The 25,526-nt window shown below is 42.1% G+C and overlaps 1 protein-coding gene across 1 annotated transcript in view; it reads left to right on the top strand.

Moving 5' to 3' along the window:
- The window catches only part of LOC137373260 (ral guanine nucleotide dissociation stimulator-like 1), a 58,575-nt gene extending 42,366 nt beyond the window's left edge, over positions 1 to 16,209 (top strand). Inside the window, exons 18-22 of the mRNA XM_068038110.1 lie at positions 2,904 to 2,987; positions 3,604 to 3,636; positions 5,584 to 5,705; positions 9,862 to 9,951; positions 15,673 to 16,209. Of these exons, the coding sequence (XP_067894211.1) occupies positions 2,904 to 2,987; positions 3,604 to 3,636; positions 5,584 to 5,705; positions 9,862 to 9,951; positions 15,673 to 15,838 (495 nt within the window). The 3' untranslated portion in view covers positions 15,839 to 16,209. The remainder of the gene's footprint in view (positions 1 to 2,903; positions 2,988 to 3,603; positions 3,637 to 5,583; positions 5,706 to 9,861; positions 9,952 to 15,672) is intronic.
- The last annotated feature ends 9,317 nt before the right edge of the window (positions 16,210 to 25,526 follow it).

Below are 25,526 nucleotides of genomic sequence, written 5' to 3'. Positions count from 1 at the left end.
TTTCGAATTCCTGTACAGATAGGATGATGCCCTGTATGGGCTGAAAAGTCCAGCTCCTTTCTTTGCTGCTGTGCACAACTATGCACCCAGTAGGGACCAGGCCTGTCTTGATGAGGAGAGACATCAACAGCATTCCTCCTCGGACTATGAGGACGCTGAAGACCTCCAACATGAAAGGCGCATGGGAGGGCAGAAGGCACCCAAGCTCTGCACGCAGGGCTAGCAGTGAGCTAGGGATGTACGGCAGTGGCTTATCAGACAAAGGCTTTCTGCTCCAGAAGAACCGGCATTAGCTCTGCAAGTCACACATCACCCTTGCTCACCTGCTTTGCACCAGTCCACATCTGCAACAACCCTGTGTAAATCATCAGAGGCAGCAGCTGAGCGAGTGAATGTCCATATCACTGGAGACGTTCATGAGTAGTGGTGGCATAGCAATGATGTTATTGCATACATTGGTTCTCCTGAAGGGCTGATGGTGCAAAGGGATGTGACATTGGCGCTAGGTGCTGGCACACATCATTCACACAGAGAAAAGGACACAGATGTTGGCGAGGAACATTAAGTGAAAGACGTATTTGCATTGCTCTGTGAATTTGGTCAAGTTAACTTTGCTTCACTCTCCACAGATGCTGGCTGACCTGCTGAGTTTCTCCAGCACTTTCTGCTTTGCTGCCAGATTGACTGCAGCCCCACTCTTCAACAGTGAGCTAAATATTACTTTGACAGCTGTCAGGAAATGGGTGCTGGGACGCATTAAATAGGCCCCAGCACCCGCTACACAGCTGTCAAAAGGTCTCTCACTATGCCGAATGTCACACCTCTCCCCATGTAATATGGGGGTTGGGAGGGTGGTGCTCAGCGCAGTGATGCTAATGAGCCCCCGCATGAAATATCACCGGGGCTTTATGGCAGCAGCTGAATGCAGGCACCCCACCAAGTTTAAAGGGAGCCACTGCACAGCGCGGCACCCAAATAAAATTCCGCCCACTGTGTTGCAGCTCCCCCCTCAGTGAATCCTTGTTCACTACTTTCCAATTGTAAGGCAAAGAAATCCATCAGGTTTTCTCAGATTTAAACAAGAAAGGTGGAAGTTTATTAACTTTAAACTCTAATCCGGTTAGCGACTACGAATAGGCTACGCGACCACGATAGCATGCTTATGTGATAAACACACAAGTAGATAGAGACAGAAAAAGTAGAAAGAATAAGGGGAAAAATTTGAGGCAATGGCTGGGTGTATTTATAATCCTTTGACTTCAATGTGGAGTCTTTGATTGCCGGTAAGTCTTGCTCTTCGTTGGGGCCCAGTGCACACTTTAACTTGTTTTGATGTAGGAGTCTTCTCTCTCTTGAGGTTTAAGTGACTTTAGAGGGTGCGGAGGCTTGTGAGAAAGCGAGAGAGAGCCATCCAGGAGAGAGGCCCTCTTGCTCCAGGTCCAGTTGCAATCTGCAGTCTGTCTTCAAACTGTCCTGTGTGTACTTCAAAAACGCTTGGACCAGCAGGTCAGTCATGTGACCAGCTGGTTTAACCACTCCTGCGTTTGTGGATTCTGAGCAGACCCTGGAATGTGAGTCCTTACACCTTTAATGTCTGGTGATCAAAATCCATTTGGGTTAATTGGACCAAAGGAGTAGTTGCTTTGTCTCCACAAGCACTGTCTCTTAGTATGCAAATGTCCTCCAGCCAAATGTCTTGTGATCTTGTTAGGCAAGTCATTTCTTCAGCAACAGTTTAAAATTAATGTTCATATGATAAAAATTAAATGCCTCATACTTGGCACATGGGGGTCTTCATGACAAGAACTAAACTGTCTTGAGTTTAGAAGAATGAGAAGTGATCTCATTGAAACACAAGATTCTGAGAGGGTTTGGGAGCATAGGTGCTGAGAGGCTGTTTTTCCCCTGGTTGGGGAGTCGAATGCCCTGGGGCACAGTCACAGAATAAGGGGTCAGCCATTTAGGACTGAGATAAAGAGAATTTTTTTCACTACATGTTGTGAATCTTTGGAATTCTCAACCCCAGAAAGTTGTGGATGTTCAGTTGCTGACTATATTCAAAGCTGACATCAATATATTTTTGGACCCCGAGGGAATCCCGGGATGTGAGGATCACTCAGGAAAGTGGAGTTGAGGTCTGAGATCAGCCATGACCCTATTGAATGGCAGAGCAAGCTCCTGGGGCTGATACGTTATCTTATGTTTTTCTGAACACCCTTCTTCTGTATTGTAAAATTATACAAAACTAGCTGAGTTCCTGATAGCTGTCCATTAGCTCCTGCTGGAAAGTTGCATATCTGAGTATCAGATGAGGAGCCAAATGAGCTCAGCGGTGATGCCCTCTAATGGAATAGGCTACAAACAGTCATCACCTAGGTTACCAAATGAAGGATGGCCTCTGGTTGTACCAGGTTCCAGCCATTAATTCAGTCAATTTTAGGAGATGAGGAGAAAAAGAAGAAAAAAAAGATAGAGGACAATCTAATGTTTTGCCTGTATTTACAAATAAGTGAACTGCCTGTGGTTTAGGGTTGAAAGAGACAATATTGTATTTAACCAATGCTGTTTATGTGCATTATCTTTGTATATAACTGAAGTGTTCACAATAAGCAAGAATGGTTAATGTTATTTATAACAGTAACGTGTGGAAGAGCTCACATGACAAAGTTACCCAAAGATTGAGATGGTTAACACAGTACAGACTAGGAATCAAACTTTCCTGGTCTATGTGGATCAAGCTTTGTAACATTATACCATTCTGTATTAAATGTTCTGAATGTTCTGGTTGCAAATTGATTTTGATGCATACTAAAGGGAACAAGTTAATTATGGGTAGTATGTTTAGGAAATGTGGCAATTAACACATTCAAAATGGGTTGAACAAATTTGCCTCTATTTTATAGGATGTGATGCAAGGAACTGTGCCTTACCTGGGCACATTCCTCACCGATCTCACAATGCTGGACACTGCACTTCCAGATTATGTTGTAAGTCTGTTTGTTTTACCACATGTTGGGATTCCTGTTTTGCTGATGGTTGCTATAGTAACCGTATCAATGCAGGTTTCTTGAAGATGAGAATAAAAGCAACAATAAAATAACTACTGAGATTGATCAAAGGCAGACATGAGAAAAAGTATATGCATGGCTATTGTAATTTAATGCTTTGCACTGTGAATCAAACACTGTAAATGAAGCGCACGCTAGTTGCTACGCAGCTGGTTATGAATATAGCCCTATTTTTTCCGTATCCTGAAAATTTTGCATAAATTGCCCAATTTTATTGTGTGTAGGTAATTTTCAGTTAATTGGACATCACACACCATTTCATTCTCAAATAGCTGCTGACTTATATAATCAAATTGATGTTGATGAATTTGACTGCAGAGAAGGACTTGTCTATTTTATGAAATAATGACTTGGCAGTGCATCTATTACACCTTTGGTGTTGTATACATGATTGAGTTTTGACCGCATACTAATTTGGAGCCAAGTTTACAGGGTTGTATTTCGCTCTTGACCATTCAAGCCCATAATTTTGTCGTACAATCTAACCTTTCTACAAATCGCATTCATGTTTTTTGTCCTTGTTTCTCTCCTGTAGGGTGATTTGATCAATTTTGAAAAGAAACGAAGGGTTAGTATGAATTACTACATTTTGAAAAACTTTCAAAGTTGTGTGTGTGGGGAAAACATGCCCTTAAATGTTATTGGGCTTTCTTTTTCACTTGGATAGTGGTCGGGGGTTCCAAAACTAGGGGCCGTAAGTAGTTACTAGTAAATCCAATAAAGAATTCATGAGAAACTTCTTTACACAGAGAGTGGTTAGAGTGTAGAACTTGCTACCTCAGGCAGTAGTTGTGATGAATAGCATAGATGTCTTTCAGGGGAAGCTAGATAAGTGCATTTATTTATTTATTTAGAGATACAGCACTGAAACAGGCCCTTCGGCCCACCGAGTCTGTGCCTACCAACAACCACCCATTTATACTAATCCTACACTAATCCCATATTCCCTACCACATCCCCACCATTCTCCTACCACCTACCTACACTAGGGGCAATTTACAATGGCCAATTTACCTATCAACTTGCAAGTATTTGGCTGTGGGCATGTGGGAGAAAGAAATAAAACGATATTCAGATCAGGTCAGATGAAGTCGGTGGAAGAAATATAAACACTGACACAGACCAGCTGGCCAAATAGCCTTTTTCTGTGTTGTTAACTTGATGTAATTTACCTTTCAGCAGTTATTGCCGGTACAGCCTGTACCCAGTGTTGATACGTGATTGAGATTATTACTGAATTATGTCTCTGTGCGACTGCAAGTTTTTCATTAATCATGAAAGCGGATGAATAATTTCTCAATATTTCACACAGTATTTTCCTTCAGAAGATAGACATCAGTTACATTCATGACACATCAGAGATTCCAAGTGCAGCTCCTAGGTTATCACCGGTGATGGGCATTTTTCCTTCATATTTCTGATGTTGCTGGTACCAACTTTTCAAACATGCATTTATTGCCAAGGTTTTTGTTGAGGATATTTGAAGCAATTTCATTTCATGTCACAGCATTCTGCAGAGAACCTGAAAATGATAACATGATAAGAACTTGACGATGTGGAAAGCAGTGAAATTTCATTTCTAAAAGTGTAACGTGAGTTCCAATTTTAGCCTAGCCCGGGAATTGAGTGGGTTCAGGTAAGATGCAGTTTACACCCTGCTCAGTTTGACTTCAATAGATCATAAAATCAACTGGGATGCAAAATGGGCATCTGTCCCAAACCTGTAAGATTCCAGTGAGGTGAATAGGTTAAAATTGGGGCTATAAATCTATCAAATGGCTGCTCTAAGCAGTGGATGATTATAAAGTGTGCATATTTTAATGGGCCTGATGAATACTGGCTTACACTTTATATCCCAACAGTAACATGCTGTTGTCAACGTTTGATAGGAAAAGTCTTTCCCTTTTATCTGTCAAACTGTCACTGAATACAAGATGTAGCAGAGAACCCACAAGTCACAGAGTCGTAGAGTTATACAGCACAGAAACAGGCCCTTTGGCCCATCGTAAGTGATCAAAAGAAAACACTGCAGTGTTGTGGTTCAGAATATTCTAGCCGCTTGCAGTCTACAAAGTTCACTCTGGTGCAACATCTTGGATCAATAACTGTAGATGAGCTTCTACTCATCAGAATTTCTTTCAAATAAGCTCGCAATCTTGAATAAATTTTCTTCTCTCCCAGTCCTTTATCAGTATGATATTGTTCTAAAATGAATGTTTGATTAATATTTTTTCAGAAGATTCATCTTTCAGGCACTGCTTTGAGAGGAATTGTAGCCTGAAAGCAACCTTGGATAACCTGTATAGATTCATCTCTTTGGTGCCACGTCTGTGCCATTTTTTCCCACTGCAGTGAGACTTTGAGGCATGATTTACTGTGCATTGAGTATCCAGCAAACAAAACGTATTTAAAGTAGTTTTTGGTCAGGAGTTAAAAGTACCAGTGACCAGGTGTAGCAGTAGCAATGCTTTGTGTATTTTTTAAACTTTTACTGTTTCTTTCCATGCTCTTTCAGGAATTTGAGGTGATAGCACAAATTAAACTTTTAAAGTCTGCATGTAACAACTACTGCATCACCCCAGTCCCTAAGTTTCTTAGGTGGTTCAACAATCAACAATATTTGACTGATGAAGAAAGGTGAGTGGTATTGCGAGAATGGATGTTCATATTGTGTTGTCTGTGTCATCTTCTATGATTTTAATGGCTGTTCAATGTTTGTGAGCCTGTCAGTTCAATTAGTCTCTTCCCGTCACTGATTTCAAATAATTTTGTAATGGAATCTGACTGAGCAGGATAGTGCTCACAACCCATCACAAGAGTTCTATCGTTGTATCAAAATGGGTTTTATTAGTATATAGTAACACACACCATGACAAGATTGAAAATGCTGGTCCCTTTAATGAAACGGGTCTCATTTCAGTGTTAATAGGGAGCAGGTGATATTCATCATAGTTATGAATTTGAGGGCTGGGTTTTTGCCCAGTTGGGGAGTTGCCTCTGGACAAAGAGTTAGTCTAGAAATTGTAGAAAACATGGAAATCTAGACCAAAGCATTCCACATATAAAATTTAATCAAGACAAGAGAGATACATTTTAATGGTTGAAAATTAGAGGGAGAGAGTGAGAAAAGAATACAATGTAACAAATTCAAAGAAAAATCAACTTATTCACTTATTTACCAATAATTGGTAGTATTTAAAATACTTTCCTTCCAATTGTGGAAAAAGTCACTCATTTGGATTTCTTGAGTGGAAAGATTGTTTCAAACTTGTCGAAAAACTCTAGTTTGGTTAGAGCTTCGGGATTCGAATTACAGCAGCCTTCGGAACACCAACTTTGTTTGAATCTGATCAAGCTAGTGGTGATAAGAGACAGATACACGTAGATATTGGGAAGGAGAGTGGATGGGGATACAAGGAAAATTGAGGAGATGCCAAAGGCAACAGCAAATGAAGCCAGACATTTCAGCATGGGCTGGGAGCAGACATTACAAAATAGGGAATGTGGAATCTGGCCACGCAAGAAGTTTGAAATCAGATTGTTCAGATCACCACTGAGGTGAATACCTTTTTGACTCTTCCACTAAAATGGACGGGGTGGGAGGGGGTGGGTGCGGGCTTGGTGGTGCAAGATATTCTTTGGATGTGCCCACTGTCATTTTGTAGATGACAATCAATACATTAAAAAAAACTTAGTGGTGAACACTAGTACAAATCAGGAAGCTGTATAAAATGCGAGTCAGGCCACACTGGAGTACTGTGTACAGTTCTGGGCACCACACTATAGGAAGGATGTGATTGCCCTGGAGCGGATGCAGAGGAACTTTACCAGGATGTTGCCTGGGCTGGAGCATTTCAGCTATGAAGAGAGACTGAAAAGGCTAGGGTTGTTATCCTTAGAGCAGAGAAGGCTGAGGGGGGACATAATTGGGGTATGCAAAATTATGAAGGGCACTGATAGTTTAGATAGGAAGAAACCTTTTTGCTTAGTGGAGGGGTCAATAACCAGGAGGCATAGATTTAAGGTAAGGGGCAGGAGGTTTAGAGGGGATTTGAGGGGGAAAAAAATCACTCATAGGGTGGTTGGAATCTGGAATGCACTGCCTGATGAGGTGGTAGAGGCAGGTGAAATGCCATAGCATTCCTGGCTAGGGCCAAGTGCTGGAAAATGGGATGAGAATAGTAGGTGCTTGATGGCCGACACAGACACGATGGGCCAAAGGGCCTGTTTCTGTGCTGTATAACCCTATTCCTCTATGACTCTAAGAGTGGGAACTGATATTTGGACTGAACTATGAATTGGCAATAAACAAGTTGTGGATCAGAGACTGTCATCAGCTTCCTCATTTTGGTGAATGGATATCTGCCTATTTAACACATCATAATAATAAGTCAACAAATACAGGAGAAATACAAAGACTTACTGAGAGACTGATACAGAGAGCCCATTTTGAAAACCTGGCCCAGAGTTTCCACTTTGGGCACAATTGATAATCCAGATGTAAATTTCAGCAGTTTTTGAGAAGTATTTCTTTTTCTCTCAAAAGCAATACTTCAGATTTGATATGCAAATATGTTTTTGCATATCACAAACATAAAATTTGCAATAGCCCAACACAACTGATCAGCTTTTTCGAAAGTGATTTTAAAAATAGGTTTGCCTCAAAAAATATTCCTTGATCTAGTGATAATATGGTGCAGTTTTATTAATACAGCTGAAAATGGATGTATTACAAAAATTAAACATTTTAATCAGTGGCTAGTCCACCACCTGTGAGTAAGTAGAGTTTAAAGAACTAAAAATTACTGTAAAAAATGTTATGACCAGGTGAGAAAGGTGTCTAGGGGTCCCTCTCAGCCTTCACCTGGTCTTACTGTAACAGGGTTCAATTTTAAACACACTGTTTTTTTCTCCCCCCCCCCCCCCCCCCCCCCCGGTGAATCCTTGTTCACCACTTTCTAATTATAAGGCAAAGAAATCAGCACAAACAGGCTTTCTTAGGTTTAGAGAAGAAAAGTTGAAATTTATTAAACTTAAACTCTAATTCGGTTAACGCCTACAGATACATGCGCACCCACACTAGCGTGCACACGCGATACACACATGCAAATAGAGACAGAAAAGGGCAGAAGAAAAATGAAGTGTAAAAGTTTGAGACAATATCTGAAGAGTTTTTGTTACGGTTCTTCAAGCTCACTGTAGAGTCCTTGATTGTAGGTAGATCTTTATTTTTGTGAGGGCCCAGTATTCTTCTTATACCTTATTCACTGTCGGAGACTTTTTTCTCTTGAGGTTCATGTGTCCACAGTTGATTCTGAGGCTTGTGACAAAGAGATGGGAGCAGGCAGACAGGAGAGATCTTCTCAGTCCAAGAGCAAACAGACACACTCAGTTCAAACTGTATGTGCAATTCAGAAAACCCCAGGTCGCCAAGGAGGTTAGTCATGTGACTAACTGGTCTGACCATGTCTTGGCTCTGTGGATTGTATCATCTTAGCAGGGCCTGGAATGCTCCTCTTACAGACAATACCTGGTGATTAAGGTCCATTGTGGGTTGAATGTGTCATGGAATGGTCCTTTGTTCTTCCAGTCATCATCTGTTAATATGCAAATGTCTTTTCCAGCCACAACTGATCTGTTTAACAAGTCCTTTCCTCACTCCAGTAACAGTTTAAAATCAATGTTCATGACAAAATTAATGTGCCTCATTCTTGGCAGGTGGGGGCCTAGCAGGACAAAAACAATACAAACTATTTACTTGCTACATTAGTTTGCAGACGGTGGTTTCTTAGTAAATGGGAAAAGAGTTTTTGAGATGTGCCTGTTAAGTATTCTTGCGCCTTTTTATGAAATAAAAGGCTTAATTTTAAGCACCTCCTTGGGCCACAAATCCACTTGACTAGCGGGTACCCACAATGATGATTAATTTGATCTGGGGACATGGTCAGTTTTGTGGGTGGGGCCAGCTTCAAGTATGATATTTAAACGAGCGCAAAGCATCACAGAAACTCAGTTTGCACTGAACATAAGTTGCACTTCAAATTCTAAGATTCCTTTGGGCAGTTTTGGATGATTTTCAATGAATTTCACTGAAGATTCCAGAGCCATTTAACATTAACTCTTGCTCCTATGTTTTGTCTTCTCTTTACTGCTGGTTAACAGGACCCGCTCCCTCATTTTAGTATCACTGGACCTAGCATGTTGATTGTTCGCTACCTGAGGTGACTGATCCTCCTCTTTCTTTCATTCCTTGTGAAATGTCCATTCCCAGCTGTGTGCATTCTCATAGCAGTGCAGTTGACGCCAGGTGCTTGCTTTGTTTGTTGTGAATCTGCAACTTTTTCTATCACTCGAAGCACTGGAAGTTCAACTTCCAATTCTAACCAGTACACTTTCTATAAGCCCAGTGCTTATTAACTTTCCTCCATCCAATGTACAGGTTGCACCATATTTCTGCTCCCTTCAGTGTGTCCTGCAAAAAAGCTGTGAAGGGTGATGGCGGCTGTCCTCTAAGAATGTCTGATACGTGGAGTTACATACTTCTCTTGCTGCTTTTCACACAGCAGAAAAGATTGTGGCTGCAATAGTGAGAACCATTCTGGTTGTTGCACCTGTCAATCATTAATCAAAGTAATATGAATTATTCTCTAGCCTGAAAAATAAGTGCCTTTTGGAAGTAAAATAATCATTAGTGTGAAAAATGAATTCTCAAAAATGACAAGAACATTAAACAAGAACATTGTTTATTTTTAGTTGCACCTTGTCTGAAATGTGCTTATCTGCCATCCTGCAGCTATAATGTGTCCCGTGAAATAGAGGCAGCCCCCGAAAGCAGTCCATCATCACCAAAGGACAGAAAGAGTTTGGTGAAGTGCCTCAGCCTGTAAGTATCACATAATAAGCAGAGGAGACACCTCATCTGGTTACTTCAGAGGACAGCATCCTTTATTATAGGATCAGTGAATAGACATGATGTGCAACAGCTGCACCGTGAATGGAGCCTTTTGATGTGTAGCCATTATTGTTTTACTGTCTTGGGAAGATTTGGTGGTTGATACAGTTTGAATAATTTGAGGCATGTGATAAGTGTAGCATAATTGGGAAGAACAAATGACTTTGGACTCAAATCGCTCCAACACTGGGGTTTCCTCACCTCATACCTATATCTGTTGTAGACTAATTGATAGAGATTGAACACTATGTCTAGTCAACAACTCCATTATCATTGTATCATATGATTATTGGGATGGTAGAAGGTGAACCAGATGGGCTTTTCATGTCTAGTGATTTCTATGTGTTATTCCTCTCCCAGTATCCATTGATTGCAATTTATGCACCGTGGTTAGATTCCACCTTTTTAAATGTCTATGTAGAAGATGGAAAAGAAAAAGGCTGCGTTTATTGACAACAGAACCACCAGGTGGTGTAGTACTGGCACATGTACAAATGCAGCCTCATCAACTGAAACGTCACTATCTGTGATGTCTCAGACAGCTGCCAGTAATAAAAATGCTGCTGCTCAATTGTCACAAAAAATTAAACCCAAACTCTATCAGTGTCTGTAGTCACCACCTCCATCACATCCCCAACAGTATCCCACTCCCTCCCACCATTGCACTTCTCTTCGTCGCTCCATCCTGCACCCGTCTACTCACCGCTCACTACCTGCCTCGCCACTGCCTCCCCTCAGCTACCCCCTCCGTGCCTCGCCGCTGCCTCCCCTCAGCTACTTACTCCACCCTCAGCAACCTACTGCCAACCATTTCTTCAGTGGTGCCGCGGAGAGCGACTGGCCGGGGGCGGAGAGGTGATAGCAGGGAGCGAGCAGCCGGGGTGGGGCGTGGTAGTAGAGAGCGGTTGGGGTGGGGGTCAGGGGGGCGGTAGCAGGGAGAGAGCGGTCGGGGTGGGGGGGTCAGGCGGGGCCGTAGCAGGGAGCGAGCGGTCGGGGTGGAGGGGTCAGGGGGGTGGTAGCGGGGAGTGAGCAGTCGGGGTGGGGGTGTCAGGGGGCGGTGGTCGTGGGGAGGGAGCAGTCGGGATGCAAGTCGGGGGCGCTAGCGGGGAGCGAGCGGCTGAAGCGAGATACTGTTGGGATAAATGGAGGCAGTGATTGCAGCCATTGAGGGGGTGAGGCAATGCGTCTGTTGTTATTGGTGGTGACGTCACCGTGTGCATGTGCAGATTCATCCTGGCAAGCTGGCAAATGTTCAGATGCACTGATGACGTCAGCGATCGCTCTGCGCATGCTCTGCATTGTCAGGAAAGACTCCGAAAGAAAACATGTATTAAAATGAAAGGATTTTGCACTTAGTTGTGAGCGTACGTGATGGAAATTAAATATTTGAACTATTTGAATGAAAATCAGATCTGCGTTCCACTTTGTCAGAAATTTAATCTATTGTCATGTGGGTCAGCAGCAGCAAAAAAGAACTCTACCTTGCTACTTTATCTTTAGGAATTCATGTTTGAAGCTTCACTGCAGTAATCAGATATGCTTTTATGTACAAGGTAACATAGAGCCGTGTTTGTGTGTGTGTCTGTGTGTGTTTGTGTGTCTGTGTGTCTGTGTGTTTGTGTGTCTGTGTGTTTGTGTGTCTGTGTATGTAAGTGTGTATGTGTCTCCGTGAATGTCTGTCTGTGTGTGTCTCTGTGTTTGTGTATGTGTGCGTGTGTGCGCATGTGTGTCTGTGTGCAAGTGTGTGTGTCTCTGTCTGTGTGTCTGTGTATGAGTGTGTGTCTCTATGTGTGTGCCTGTGTGTGTGTGTCTCTATGTGTGTCTGTGTTTGTGTGTGTGTCTCTCTCTCTCGCTCTCTCTGTCTCTATGTGTGTCTGTGTTTGTGTGTCTCTATGTGTGTGTCTGTGTGTGTGTGTGTCTGTGTTTGTGTGTCTCTATGTGTGTGTCTGTGTTTGTGTGTGTGTCTCGCTCTCTCTGTCTCTATGTGTGTCTGTGTTTGTGTGTGTGTCTCTCTCTCTCTCGCTCTCTCTGTCTCTGTGTGTGTCTGTGTTTGTGTGTCTCTATGTGTGTCTGTGTTTGTGTGTGTGTCTCTCTCTCTCGCTCTCTCTGTCTCTATGTGTCTGTGTGTGTGTGTGTGTGTGTCTGTGTGTGTCTGTCTGTGTGTGTCTCTATGTGTGTCTGTGTTTGTGTGTGTCTCTCTCTCTCGCTCTCTCTGTCTCTATGTGTGTCTGTGTTTGTGTGTCTCTATGTGTGTGTCTGTGTGTGTGTGTCTGTGTTTGTGTGTGTGTCTCTCGCTCTCTCCGTCTCTATGTGTGTCTGTGTGTGTGTGTCTCTATGTGTGTGTCTGTGTGTGTGTGTCTCTGTGTGTGTGTGTGCAGGTAAAAAAGCTTCGAAGTTATTAGCCTGGATTGTTGTCCTGTTGCCAGGAGTGGCAGCGGGTGCAGAAAATGGTGGCCACTCTGCACTTTGTATCTCGGACATTTCTGTGTTCCCCTCTTAACTCTGCAGTCTAATCCTCCAAAGGACCAACATTCACTTTAGCTACTGTCTTCCCTTTCATAGACTCAGAGTAGCTTTTGATATCCATTTTTATATTTTGCGCTCGTTTTCTTTCTTAATTTATCTTTGCTCTTTTTATTACCTTTTTAGTAACCCTTTATTGATCTTTAAAAGTTTCCCAATCTTCCAGCCTGCCACTGGCCTTTTCAATATGGTATGCCTTAGTTTTTGTCTTTATGTTATCCTTAACTTCCTTGCTGAGCCATGGATGTTTTTCCCCCTCTTAAAATCTTTCTTCCTCTCTGGAATACATTTTAGTTGGGAGGAATTGAATATCTCCTTAAACATCTGCCACTGCTCATCAACTGTCCAACCTTTAGTCTTCCTGCCCAGTCCACCTAGGGCCAAATCTGTCCTCATGCCTATGTAATTACCTTTGTTTAACTCCAGAACACTAGTGTGGGTCTCCAGTTTCTCGCCCTCAAACTGAATTTGAAATTCTAGCGTGCTATGATCACTCTTCCCTAGAGGATCCTTAACTATGAGATTAATTAATCCCAACTCATTACACAATACCAAATCTAGAATACCCTGCTCCCTGGTTGGTTCCACAACATATTGCTCCAAAAAACAATCTCTAATACATTCAATGCACTCTCCCTTGAGGCGACTCTTGCCAATTTGATTAATCCAGTCGAAATGCATATTAAAATCACCCAAGATTATTGCCGTACCTTTCTTACAAGCCCCCAGTATTTCCTGGTTTATACTGTACCCCATTGCGGAACTACTGTTTCGGGACCGATAGCTAACTCCCACCAGGGACTTCTTTCCCTTGATATTTCTTATTTCTGCCCAGGCTGATTCTACGTCTTGATCTCCAGTCCCGATATCATTTCTCACTACAGCACTGATCTCTTTCTTTACTAACAAAGCTACTCCGCCTCCTTTTCCTTCCTGCCTATCCTTCCGAAATACTGAGTATCCTTGGATATTCAATTCCCAAACCTGGTTTCCCTGCAACCACGTCTCAGTAATCGCCACTAAATCATACCCATTCATCTCTATTTGTGCCGTTAACTCATCTATTTTATTACGAATGCTTTCTGCATTCAGATACGAAGCCTTTAAGTTTGTTCTTTTATCAAAGTTCCCTACTCTTGTATGATTCCTTGGTGCAATATGACGTTCACACACTCTGTGGTGTGGCACATGGCTGCCTTGACCATATGTTATATAGAAACCAAGAAAGAGAAGGGAAACACTTCATTCACTGCCTGGTAGACTTCTCTCACTATTACGATATGGTTTTTATATGTGGTTTATGTAGGCTAATGTGGCTTCATTGTTGCCACGATCTAAGAACCCCAATGTACAGTCTAGTGTATTTGATCTACAATATGAGATTGCAAACTGTCTGTTCTTATTCCCCTGTAAATGTCAGCATGAGGGATTTAAAGTGCTCAATTATCATTTTGTTTGCATCATCCCATCTGTGCCAAACAACTGGTTTACTATTTATGCTTATTTCTGTGGATCAAGCTGCAAGGACTGGAAAGCAGCCAGTGGGGCTAATCAATTATTCCCTCAGAATTGCAGATCCTTACAGTAAATCATTAGTTGATGCTTCACTTTATTTCAAGTGACTATTCAGAAGTCATTAGCTAATTTGACTGTTGCTGTTCTGTAATTAGTTACTCATAGAGAATCACAGAGAGATACAGCACTGAAACAAGCCCTTTCTCTGAAAACAGGTGCCTTCCAGTAAAGGTGTGTTTGGGGTCTTAAATGGTCAGGAGAGAGGAGGTAAAAGGGCAGGTATTACACCTCCTGTGATTTCATGAGAAGGTGCCGTAGGAAGGGGACGAGGAGTCCGGGGTGATGGAGGAATGGACCAGAGGGTCGCGGAGGGAACGATCCCTTCGGAATGCTGACAAGGGAAGGGAAGATGTGTTTTGTGGTGGCATCACGCTGGAGGTGGCTGGAAGACCACGATATTCCGCGCATCTGTGAACTCCCGAAGTTGCTGTCAGTCTCCGTGGAGTAATGACGGCAAATATTGTTTTGCTGTTAATACAACCATAAATATTGGGTCTTTGTCTTTTACTTAAATATGTCACAACAAGCACTTGATAAATCTTTGGCCCAGTTCTGTGCTCCTGGACAGAATCGGCATCAGTTTCCTGTCCTTTTCAGATGGCATGAATTTGCTACATGTACAGTACCTGAATTTGTGAATGAAATGTTGTCGCAGCTTCCTAAACTACTTCTAATGCTGCTCTCCACCATGTTCCCATTTTGTGTAAAGTCAAAGTATCTGCCTTAACTTGTACATTCAATTCAAATTTGGCTCTATTTCTACATAGCTGGATTTGTGATGGGTTCCTGTCTGTCTGTTTTGTACGGGCCCAAAGAGATAGGGAAAATCTGCTCAGTTCTGTTTTATGTTGATGGATTTGTGCTTTAATCTACCAATGACAGAGCAGTGCAGAGGACAGACATTTCCCGTACTATGAAGCCTGCTAGATTCAAATCAACAATCTCATTGGGTTTTAATCAGGCACAGAAATCAAATACCTGTGCATTGAAACTCTACTGCCTTCAATGCAGACAGTTCTATACAAAAGCATTGCCAGATTCAAAAATGCTGTTAACATAAAAATATACCCTAATATCCCCATGTGACTGGGTGACAAAATTTATGGCCTGACACTCCTGTGAAGCATCTTGGAATATTTTATGATGTTAATAAAAGCTAGATAAATTAAGTTGTTGATTATTACTGTTACTACCTCTGAAAGAACCTTTTTCAAACGTAATTCTTTGTGATCAAAATATAAATGGGTTAATGGGTTCTAATGAAAGATCACAGACATGAAACACTAACTCAGTTTCTCTCTCCAGAGATGCTGCCAGACTTCCTGAGTATTTTCAGCATTTTCTGTTTTTATTTCAATAAGTTGCATTACAGGCCCAGGATGGAATCGAGCAGGTGATTCTAATAAATTTCAAAAACTATTCATTATATCGGGCCATTGTTGGATGACCAACTACCAAGTGCTACCTGAATCAGCAGTAAACTCTTTCTGTACAGTGTAGCAACTTTAGTATTCTTTCAGTGTTTCAGCTGATGAATCCCTTTCCCTCATGCAGGCTATTTCACGGGACAGAGGTCGCAGAAAGGACTCCAAGCAAGAGCAGTGACCAGCCGAAATCCCCTCGGATCGGGAGCTCGGGGGAGAACATGGACTCGGTCAGTGATTTGATTTATGTGAAATACAAGCTTGGCTTGTTTTGTGTAATATTTTATATCCTTTAAATATGTTCGAAGGAAGCTTTGCGTGTTAAAACATATTGTCACACTAATAACCAAAATCTTTAATTTTAATTCTTTAAAGGTTATTAATGACTTCATGGTTGACCATAAAGTTAGCACCTGGGCTGTGACTGTAGCAGCTTAAAGTGCATAGTCCATCAAAAACGGTATTTTGGGATCAAATCTAGTAAACTGCTGCCCAAATCGCAACAACGTAATACACCTCCCTGCATGCACACCAGATTCCCTCTTGAATGCAGGCTTTGTTTTTTCTATAGTTGACCTTTAGTTGCTATTCAGCATCTTCTCTACAGAAGGGTGGTGTTTCCTGGAAGTTTATCAGTAAGCTGGTATCATTGATTTTAGTAGAAAGTGTCTCTCACCTGTTCCCTGGAAATGTCAGCAATTCAGTCTTTTAGCAGTTCAGTTAACCATTATTATATCTGTTCTGCGTCTTTAGGGTCCTATTTCTGTTTTAAAATACCCTCCCTATTTATGGATTCTCCTCTTTTGATCCTGATACACCCCCTCTTCAGTGCCTTTATTGCCTCTTCATTACCAATATTCTGCACTCACCTGGTAAGAGCTACATCCGAATGACCTGAGTGATTTGACTCCTAATTTCCTTCCTTCTAACTCTCTCTATTTCTAGTTCTTGCTATCTCTTTCTGTCTCTCGAGCTCTTGCCTGTATGTGCGCTGGCTGGCTTTCTCATTCAGGCAAGCTCACCAATACTTTTTTGCACTCATGCTCTTTCTTGACTTGTTCAAGCCCAGCAGCACCACAGGATGTGTTTTAACTTCATCCTATATAGGTGGATGCTGCAAAGTTACAATGAGTAACTGGGTGAGGCAGGCAAGTAAACATCTGCATAGATATAGGAGTGTTCAAATACTGAGTGTTCAACTGAAAAGCAAAGGGATTATTTGATAACTTAGAGTTAAAACACTAGCAGAAGTGTTCAAATGTAATGGCCGTGATGAATTTGTGCATGCCATGTGCTAACAATCTAACTGGGTAATTTACAAACGTGCTAAATGATGAACTGTCAATGTTGGCTTATCAACCAGTGGATGTGAGATGGCAGCATCATTCTTCGGAGCAGATTTTGGCTGAGCGAGGGAGGAAAACCAATGGAAAGATTTCACAGTTTAACTATCATGGAATCATGCATTACTTCCCCTTCTCAAGACCAAGCTGTTGTGTCCACAATGCCTCCATTTTTTGTTTTGGCGGGGGTGTGGTAAGTGCCAGGGAGTTTCATGGCACAATAGATGTAACTGGGAAGAGGGAACTTTCTGAGATATAACCATTGACACACTTTATCAAAAATAAATTTCTGCAGTCATCTGAAGTATCGTCTCATTCACCCATTCGCCCTGTGGACACTGTCTCCTCGGGAGTATCATCCTCGCTGAGTAGTGTGTCGTCATCATCATCGTCCCACACTCCCAAGGTTCCCAGGCATTCCATCTTCGCAGCCGTCTGCAGTTGGATTCAGAAGCGTTCTGTTAGAACAACTTCCGGCAATTGGGCTCTCAAGTGTTCTGCCTCAGTGACTGCCTGCATTTCAAAAGTGGCATTTCCTGGGTGCAGGCAGAAGAATGGCCACGATAACATCGGAATCAGGCAAGAGGATGACGATCTGTACCAAAGCACTTTGGTAAGTACATGGATTGTTTCTATTAGTCATGTTCATGCTGCTTAATGGCTGTTGCTTCGGTCAATATATTCACAGACATTAAAAAAAAGTTCCTCTTGTATTGAAGAAAAAAATTACCTCAGACCATTTGTTGCCATCTCGTCATATTGAAGATGGCGGTGTGGCTGCTATTAGTGCTAATTCGCAATGTCTAATTTCCACATTGTTGATATCTTTTCTGTCTCTTGAGTATTTTGGCCATCATTTCAACTTTCTTTTGGAATGTTGCAATACTGTTTGAGTTTTGCTGACATTACTCATTAAATATACAGGCCACACCAAGGTGTGGCACACTCATACCCTTATTCAGGGAATGAGCTGAAATCTATTAATTTCTGATTTCTCCCCATCCTTGTACCTGATTGCAACAATGTCCCAAGCAGTTACAGATTGAACGCTGGATTCTAGAATGAGTGTGTAGCTGACCACAGGCACCTCTGGCACCTCCTGTTAGTTAATTGAGTAATAATAGCAGAGTCCTTGAACAGTTTTTCTTCCTTGGCCTTGGCTCACGTGAAGTTTCAAAGATGGGAAGAGAGCAAATGAAAAATAGGAGTGGAGAAAGGTACAGTCCAAAATAGAATTGTCACCATGTGACTGATTCAAAAATGACTAATCAAACCTAAACATTATTGGTCACATGGGTAACACGCTGGCCATATAACTTAATGACCCACTCATATATTTTATGTTGGGAAAAATTATTTCAAGCCTCTTTGATTGTGGTTTCTAAATAGCTCAGTGTGATTTTTGGAAACTTTCTTCTGATATTTAAGCATCATAATTCAACACAACCTCTGGATGAGTTCTGGCAAAGAAAATATTTGTTAGCTAAATGTTTAGCTTTACTAGGGCAAGCTAGCATTCAGACAGTAAACTTCTGTACGTCAGAGTTTAATAATTACCAGGTGAGTGTTGGCTGAGTGATGTCAATGAGTTGGAGTGGGCCGGGACTGGGCAGGTCTTAGAGCAAACATTTTATAGCAAACAGAATCTATTTAAACACAACATTTGCCAACTACTGCAAACTGAACTCATGACCAAAACTATAGCAAAGTCTCCTGATAGAAGTAGGATTATTTCTGCAACAACATGCAATGAGTGGAGGATAGATATAAAATTATAGAATGATACAGCATAGAAAGAGGCCATTTGGCCTATTGTGTCTGTGTAGCCTCTTTGAATGTGCTGTCCAGTGCGTCTCTCTCCCTTGTCCTTTCCCCATTGCTCTGCAAATTTTCCTCCTTCAAGTAATTCACCAATTCCTTTTTGAAGGTTGTTTTTGAATCTGCATTCACTGCCCATTCAGGCAGTGCATTCCAAATCATAACTTGCTGCATTTAAAAAAACCCTCTTCCTCTTACCACTGATTCTTCCACCATGACATTATTTTTTTAAAATTATATGTTTACTGGCCCTTCTGCCACTGGAATCAGAGTAAATCAGGAGAAGTTATCAAATTCTTCATGATTTTGAACACCTCCATCAAATCTCCCCCTGACCTTCTAAGCTCTAACAACAACCACCCCATAACTGAAGTCTTTCATTCTTGGTGCCATTCTAGTAAATCTAGTGGCGCAATGAATAAAGATGGAAGCTACTTCTGTTTCAAAGATAACGTCACTATGTTGTGCTGTTTATTACACCTCTGTCTTCTGCCATATGCCCCAAGTTCACAGAGCTTCAAGGCCTCCTTTGTTAATCCCTTGTGTCTATTTGAAAACATGGAATCAGTCCATTGCAAGATATGAAATGGGAATTTTTAATACAGCAGAGTGGGTGTATAAAGGCAACGAATGGTCAGAATTTTCATCTTATTACTGATCTAATCAGCCTTTACAGCCTGTATCAAATCTTCACATCACCTTCTCTGCTGAAAGGAGAACAACCACAGCTTTGAGTTAGAATTTCAGGTGAGAAAGGAGGAATGAGAGGAGAGGGAGAGAGAGAGTGCTTTCCAGAGGGAAAAGTTTGAGAAGGAATTACAAGCACAAAAAGACAGTGAAATCAGACAGATTGAATTGGTGAGGGAAAAATTGTCATTGCGTAGTGGAGAAGCCGCTGGTAATTCGAATGATCCTAGTCCAGAGACAAGCTGTGATTTCTTACACTGTTCCCGATTAGTATCCAAATTTGAAGAAGATGACATTGAAGCCTTTTCTCATATACTTTGAGAATAAGTTGCTGAGACAGAACACTTGGGAACCTTGCCTTTTGGAAAGGTCTTGCACTTTTCTCTCTCTCTATATATATAAAATATATTCATGAAAAGTAATTAATTTTCTATTTCTTCATGTTACTGACCAAGATAGGACACCTGTTATTTTGCAGAGAGCCTCATCCAAGCAGACCGTGGAAACAGAACCTCCTGAGAATTCTCAGTTCACACAGGCCATTTCACAAGATCAAGGTGAGGGGTGAAAATTGTCTCAATTTGATAAATCTATCCCAAAAGATACATAAACCTCTGCCAGCAGATTTATATTTTCTTCTGATTTCACAAAAAGATGGGAAAATCCAGATTCTTATAATTGAACTTACCCAACTGCACTCAGCAGGATCCAACTTGGAGTCATTTAGCTTCACATTACTCAGTAACAAGCTATTTGTCAGCACCTAATGAAAGCATAAAGCCTCCTCCAGTTTAGTAACTCATGTCAGCTAATCCCTTGAAAAGCTATATTGTGTCATGGGGACAAATCTGGAGTTGATTGTGGATTTAACTAAAAATAATTCAGAATTTATCAGCATTATTCTGGTTTCTTCATTGTAATTCAAATTGATTATTCAACAATGCATTAAACATTTTATTTTACTGAAATCAAGAACCATCTTTTTTCAGTTGGCTGCAGAGCACCTTGACGATGAAGCAGGAAAATTCAATGGGGTCCTCAGCACCTAATGTGCTAATCAGTGACACCCTCCCCACCACCTTTTCTGGTGAAAAGTGGAGACCAGAAAAAAGTTGAAGACAGGATCAGCCTTCATGGCTGTGATTCTCTCATGATTAAAAATCCTGTCAACTCTCACTGTCCAGATTCCACCAAGCAGAAGGCCTCATTAGGTGAGGATTCCCAGTGCCTGTGGAATGATATTCCAGTCAGGGTTTAACAAAATTCTCTGGATACAAGCTTCACTGGTAAAGCTGTCATTTATTGTTCATCCCTCATTGCCCTGAGAAGGTGGTGGGACAGGCCCTATCATTGAGCCGCTGCTGTTTTTTTGATGATGGTGTTTCCCCATTTTTATTAGGTAGGGAATTCCAAGATTCAGACCCAACAATGAAGGAAGAATGACGTTTGTCAATGTTTTGCAGTGGTAACTCAATAGCTGTTTAACTGTTGGACCAGAGTAAAAACCCAATTGTTCATTCATGTTCTTTAAGAAAGGAAACCTGATATCCTTACCTGGCCTGGCCCATGCATGGTCGACCCTTAACTGCCCTCTGAAGAGGCTTAGCAAGCCACCTAATTCTATCAAACTGTGACGAAAAAGGCAGCCAGTACTGATCTTCTCGGGGGGGTAACTAAGGACAGAGAATAAATTCTGGTTGTGCCAGCATATCCTGAGAATAGATTAAAAAATGTTTTTCTTTTCAGTTATTGGGCCTATGCAATAATGGTGTAAACCTTCAAACTTTTCACTTGTGGGTTTGTGATATATTCTGAATCCTTGCAACAAATTCTAATCCTATTACTCTCAGCCATTCATAATTCTACATCTAGATGATAGTTGTATGCTTTATCCAATCAACACTATAAAAATGAATGTGTAAATACCAATCTACATTTCTCCTGCTTTTCAGAGTTGGTGATATCAGAGAAGGCCAATGTGTTCCATGCTTGGTACCCTGCGAACCTTGACCTTCTCCTGAGAATTCCTAACTCAGACGAACAGACTTGGCTGCGAACGCAATCGTGCTCAACACTACCCAGAGCACCCAAAGAGGGAACCTTGACGCGCACACTAAGCAGGATTACAGTGTGAGGAGACGAACGTTTTGTGCAGGTGTGACCTACCACTCAGTCGTGGAATAGCCCTTGAGATCTTTAGCAGACCTTTCCTGCCTTCTCTTATTTTTCCAGTTCTTCAATCTCTTCTGCAGGCACAGAATCAAACTTATCTACAACAAAGGACAGCTGCTAGAAATTAGGAAAAAGTTTATGATTGCCATGATGTTGCAATTATTTTGAATTCATGTTCAGCTTTATATTTTACTGTTATTTTGTATACATTGTTATGACTAAGTGAGAAAGGTGTCTAGGGGTCCTTTTCAACCTTCACCTGGACTACTGCAGCAGGATTTAATTTGAAACACACTGTGTTTTGAACTCCCTCTTGGTGAATCCTTGTTTACCGCTTTCCAATTATAAGGCAAAGAAATGAGCACAAACAGGCATTCTTAGGTTTAAAGAAGAGAAGTGAAATTTATTAAAACTTAAACAAAAACAAGAAATGCTGGATTCACTCAGCAGGTCTGGCAGCATCTGTGGAAAGAGAAGCAGAGTTAACGTTTCGGGTCAGTGACCCTTCCGAAGAAGGGTCACTGACCCGAAACGTTAACTCTGCTTCTCTTTCCACAGATGCTGCCAGACCTGCTGAGTGAATCCAGCATTTCTTGTTTTTGTTTCAGATTTCCAGCATCCGCAGTATTTTGCTTTTATTAAAACTTAAATTTGAACTCTAATCCAGTTAACGCCTACGGATACACGTTGCGCCCCAAGCGAGCACGCATACCTGATATGCACATGCAAATAGAGACAGAAAAGAGCAGAAGAAAGATAAAGTGGAGAGGTTTGAGGCAATCTCTGAACAGTTTCTTGTTACTGTGCTTCGAGCTCACTGTCGAGTCCTTTTGTAGGCAGTTCTTGCTGGAGGTAATTCTTGCTTTTCGTTGGGGCCCAGTATTCTTCTTAAATCTTGTCTCTCTCTCTCTTAGGGTTCCTGTGTCTTCAATGGATTCCAAAGATGGGGAGAATGAGACGAGAGGAGACAAGATCGAGATGTTCCCAATCCAGGAGCCAACAGCTTTCTGTCTTCAAATTCACTGTGGCGAGTTCAAAACCTGCAACAACTAGTCCGTCATATGACTAAACTGGTCTGATCACGTCTTCTGTGTATTGGGAGAAGGGACTGGTTCCTTTGTTCCAACATTGTCTGCTAGTGTGCAAAAATGTCTTTCCGGCTAGGGGCCTGGCAATTCCTTGTAATAGACCCTCTTTTCTTCCCAGCAACAATTTGAAGTTGAATGTCCATGTGGCAAAATTTATGTGCCTCATTCTTGGCCTGCACAACACCTTCACACCCAGCGGAACGAAATGCGATTTGAAAAAAAGACACATTTCATTAAAAGGTATGAGAGAAATATAGAGAGAAAGAAAACCATGTATTTCTCTCATTCATTTCCATGCATTCATAAATCTTAAAGCTTATTAACATTGTCTTTTCTGGGTGCTGCTTTAATTTCCCCTTTTTGGCATCCCAGTAACCAGGTGGTTCTTTGGGCAAGCTTTTCTTCAATTTGCCTAATGCCCAATGACTTCAGTGGATGGGTGGTTCCCTTTTTCTCTGACTGTGGGGGATGATTCTTTGTTAATCTCCCCTTTGTTCTCTGAGACACTCCTACCTGTAGGTAGTTGTGCAGACATGACCGTATTCTCCTGTGGCACTTTGGCTAGGTGAGGCATCACCCTCATGGTTTCTGTGCCCCCCCTAGAGGTCTGTCTCTCTTTATCTCTGCAGGTTCCTGTAAATGATGTTAGCAATTCTGGTGGGGTGCTTCTAGAGTCTGCATTTACGTAGGAGGATGTGGGGTCACACATTTCGGGGTTGGCTGACCAGACAGTAGGGATTTTCTTCAGGACTTTCTCTCGGGCTTCCTGCCCTCTTGGTCACTTTTTCCCCTTCTCTTTCTAAACTTTTGCCAGCCTTGCACATGCCTGTCCCTTTTTGTTCCTGGTCAGGGTCCCTTACAGTGCACCAGCCTTCAGATGGAGGGTCTGCCTAACACCAGTACAGGACGTAGGGGGTGCATGTTTCATCGTAGGTCGGGGATTCCCCTCATTCTGCCATATGTAGCAACTCCTGCAGTACTCCGCCACATCTTTGTGCAGTTTTACCCGGTAATCAGGTACAGTTATACACTGCCCTCCAACACCATTCACCACCATTTTGGTATTCACTGCACTCTCTGGGGGAAAGGTCAGGCCTTTTCCCAGTAAAAGGGACCTAGTGGGTCCTGTGTCCCTGAGAATTACTATGGGGTTGCTGGCCCCACTTGAGGGGTATGGGGTTAATTTCCCTTCAAACACAAAACCCTGATAGCCTTCAGGAATCCTATCAACTTTTCCAGCACTGGCTGTAGTAAGCTACCTGGGTTGCATTCTTGCTGCAGTTAAAGCCACAGCTTTTTCTGTGTTTTGCACCAGGTCCCCGTCTTTACTGAGCAGGTGTGCCCTGATTAACCCTATCGATTTTCCCTTTAGTTTCCAGCAGTCAGCTTTTAAATGCCCTGCTTTATTACAATGGAAGCACACAGGTCTTCGGGTCTCACTCTTGCTCACTGCACCTTCCTTTTTGTCTGGAGGGCCCCCTGTGTCTCCTGCTTTCCTTTCTCTCCCAGGATTGCCTGGGTGGAGATCACCTTCCCACCCTTTGTCCTTTTCGGATTTGTGGGAGTGATTAGGAAAGGTTTTCCCCTGGGAAACCGACCTATAAATTAAAGCAAACTCATCAGCCAGAATGGCCTCTTGCCAGCCTCTCTGGACGCACTGCTCCTCTACATGGGTCTTTATTCAGAGTGGGAGAGAGTTTTTAAATTCCTCCAGCAGAACTACTTCCCTGAGATTCACATAGCTGTGCGGTATTTTAAGAGTCCTCAGCCACTGGTCAAAAGCCAGCTGCTTACTTCTTTTAAACTCCAGCTAGGTTTGATTAGCTTGCTTCTTGAGGGTTCATATGCCCCAAGGATAGCTTTTTTGGTCAGTTCATAATTTGCTGAACTCTTATCTGGCAACAAGGAATAAACCTCATGGCTTTTCCAGTTTGCTTGCTTTGTAGTAAAAGAGACCAGGTCTCAGCTGGCCGTTTTAGCTGGCTTGCCAGTTTCTCAAAAGAGACAAAAAAGGCCTCCACATCTTCATGGTTGAATTTTGGAATTAGTTAAGTGAGTTTTTGCAATTTTTTGCCCAGCCTGAATTCTGCTCCATATTGGCTATTATTTCTCTGGGGTTACTCTGTCACCCCTGAGTTAACTCAAGCTGCTTCTTTCTTCGGATTCGTTCTGGAATATTCTTTCTCTCTCTCGCTCCTCTCTCTCTTGTTCCTTCTCCTGTCTTTCTCTCTCTCTCTCTCCTGCCTTTCATTCTCTTCTCATTCCTTTCTGGAAGGCTCTCTCTTTCTCTTCCCGTTCTTTTTCGGAAGGCTCTCTCCTTCTCCCACTCTCTTTCCTTCTCCCACTCTCTTTCCTCAAAGTCAAGTTTCCTCTGTTCCAATTGTACCTTTGCTAACAATATCCTGTCAGATTCTGCTTCTGACCCTGTTTCTGCTTCTTCAGATTCAAGGAGACAATGGTTGGCCACTAGCCTTTGGAGTTCAGACTTCCTAGTACTGTGATCCCACACTGCTCAGCCGTGTTCCTCAACTCCTCCATAGACAGTGCTTTTAACTTATCCCAAGTTACTTCACCCTGACTTGGAGAACTGCTAGCTTCAGTTGCAGACATGTTAGAATTCAATCACACATGACCAGGAGGAAACCTGTATTGAAAACTTGCTCTTTTTGATTGGGAACAATTAGGCTTCCCATTTCCAATTTCTCTTGTTTGTCTATGGGTAAAATTACGGACACAGGCACCCAAATTTCTGTTTTGACTAGGTGAGAAAGGTGTCTGGGGATCCGCTTCAGCCTTCAGCTGGTCTTACTGTAACAGGCTTTACTTTTAAACACACTGTGTTTGGAGCTCCTCCTTTGGTGAATCTTTGTTCACCG

This window comes from Heterodontus francisci, chromosome 8, assembly GCF_036365525.1.
Source record: "Heterodontus francisci isolate sHetFra1 chromosome 8, sHetFra1.hap1, whole genome shotgun sequence".
Classification (NCBI taxonomy): Eukaryota; Metazoa; Chordata; class Chondrichthyes; order Heterodontiformes; family Heterodontidae; genus Heterodontus; species Heterodontus francisci.
The sequence above is the reverse complement of the archived record's forward strand: the minus strand, read 5'-3'. Positions and strand labels throughout refer to the sequence as shown.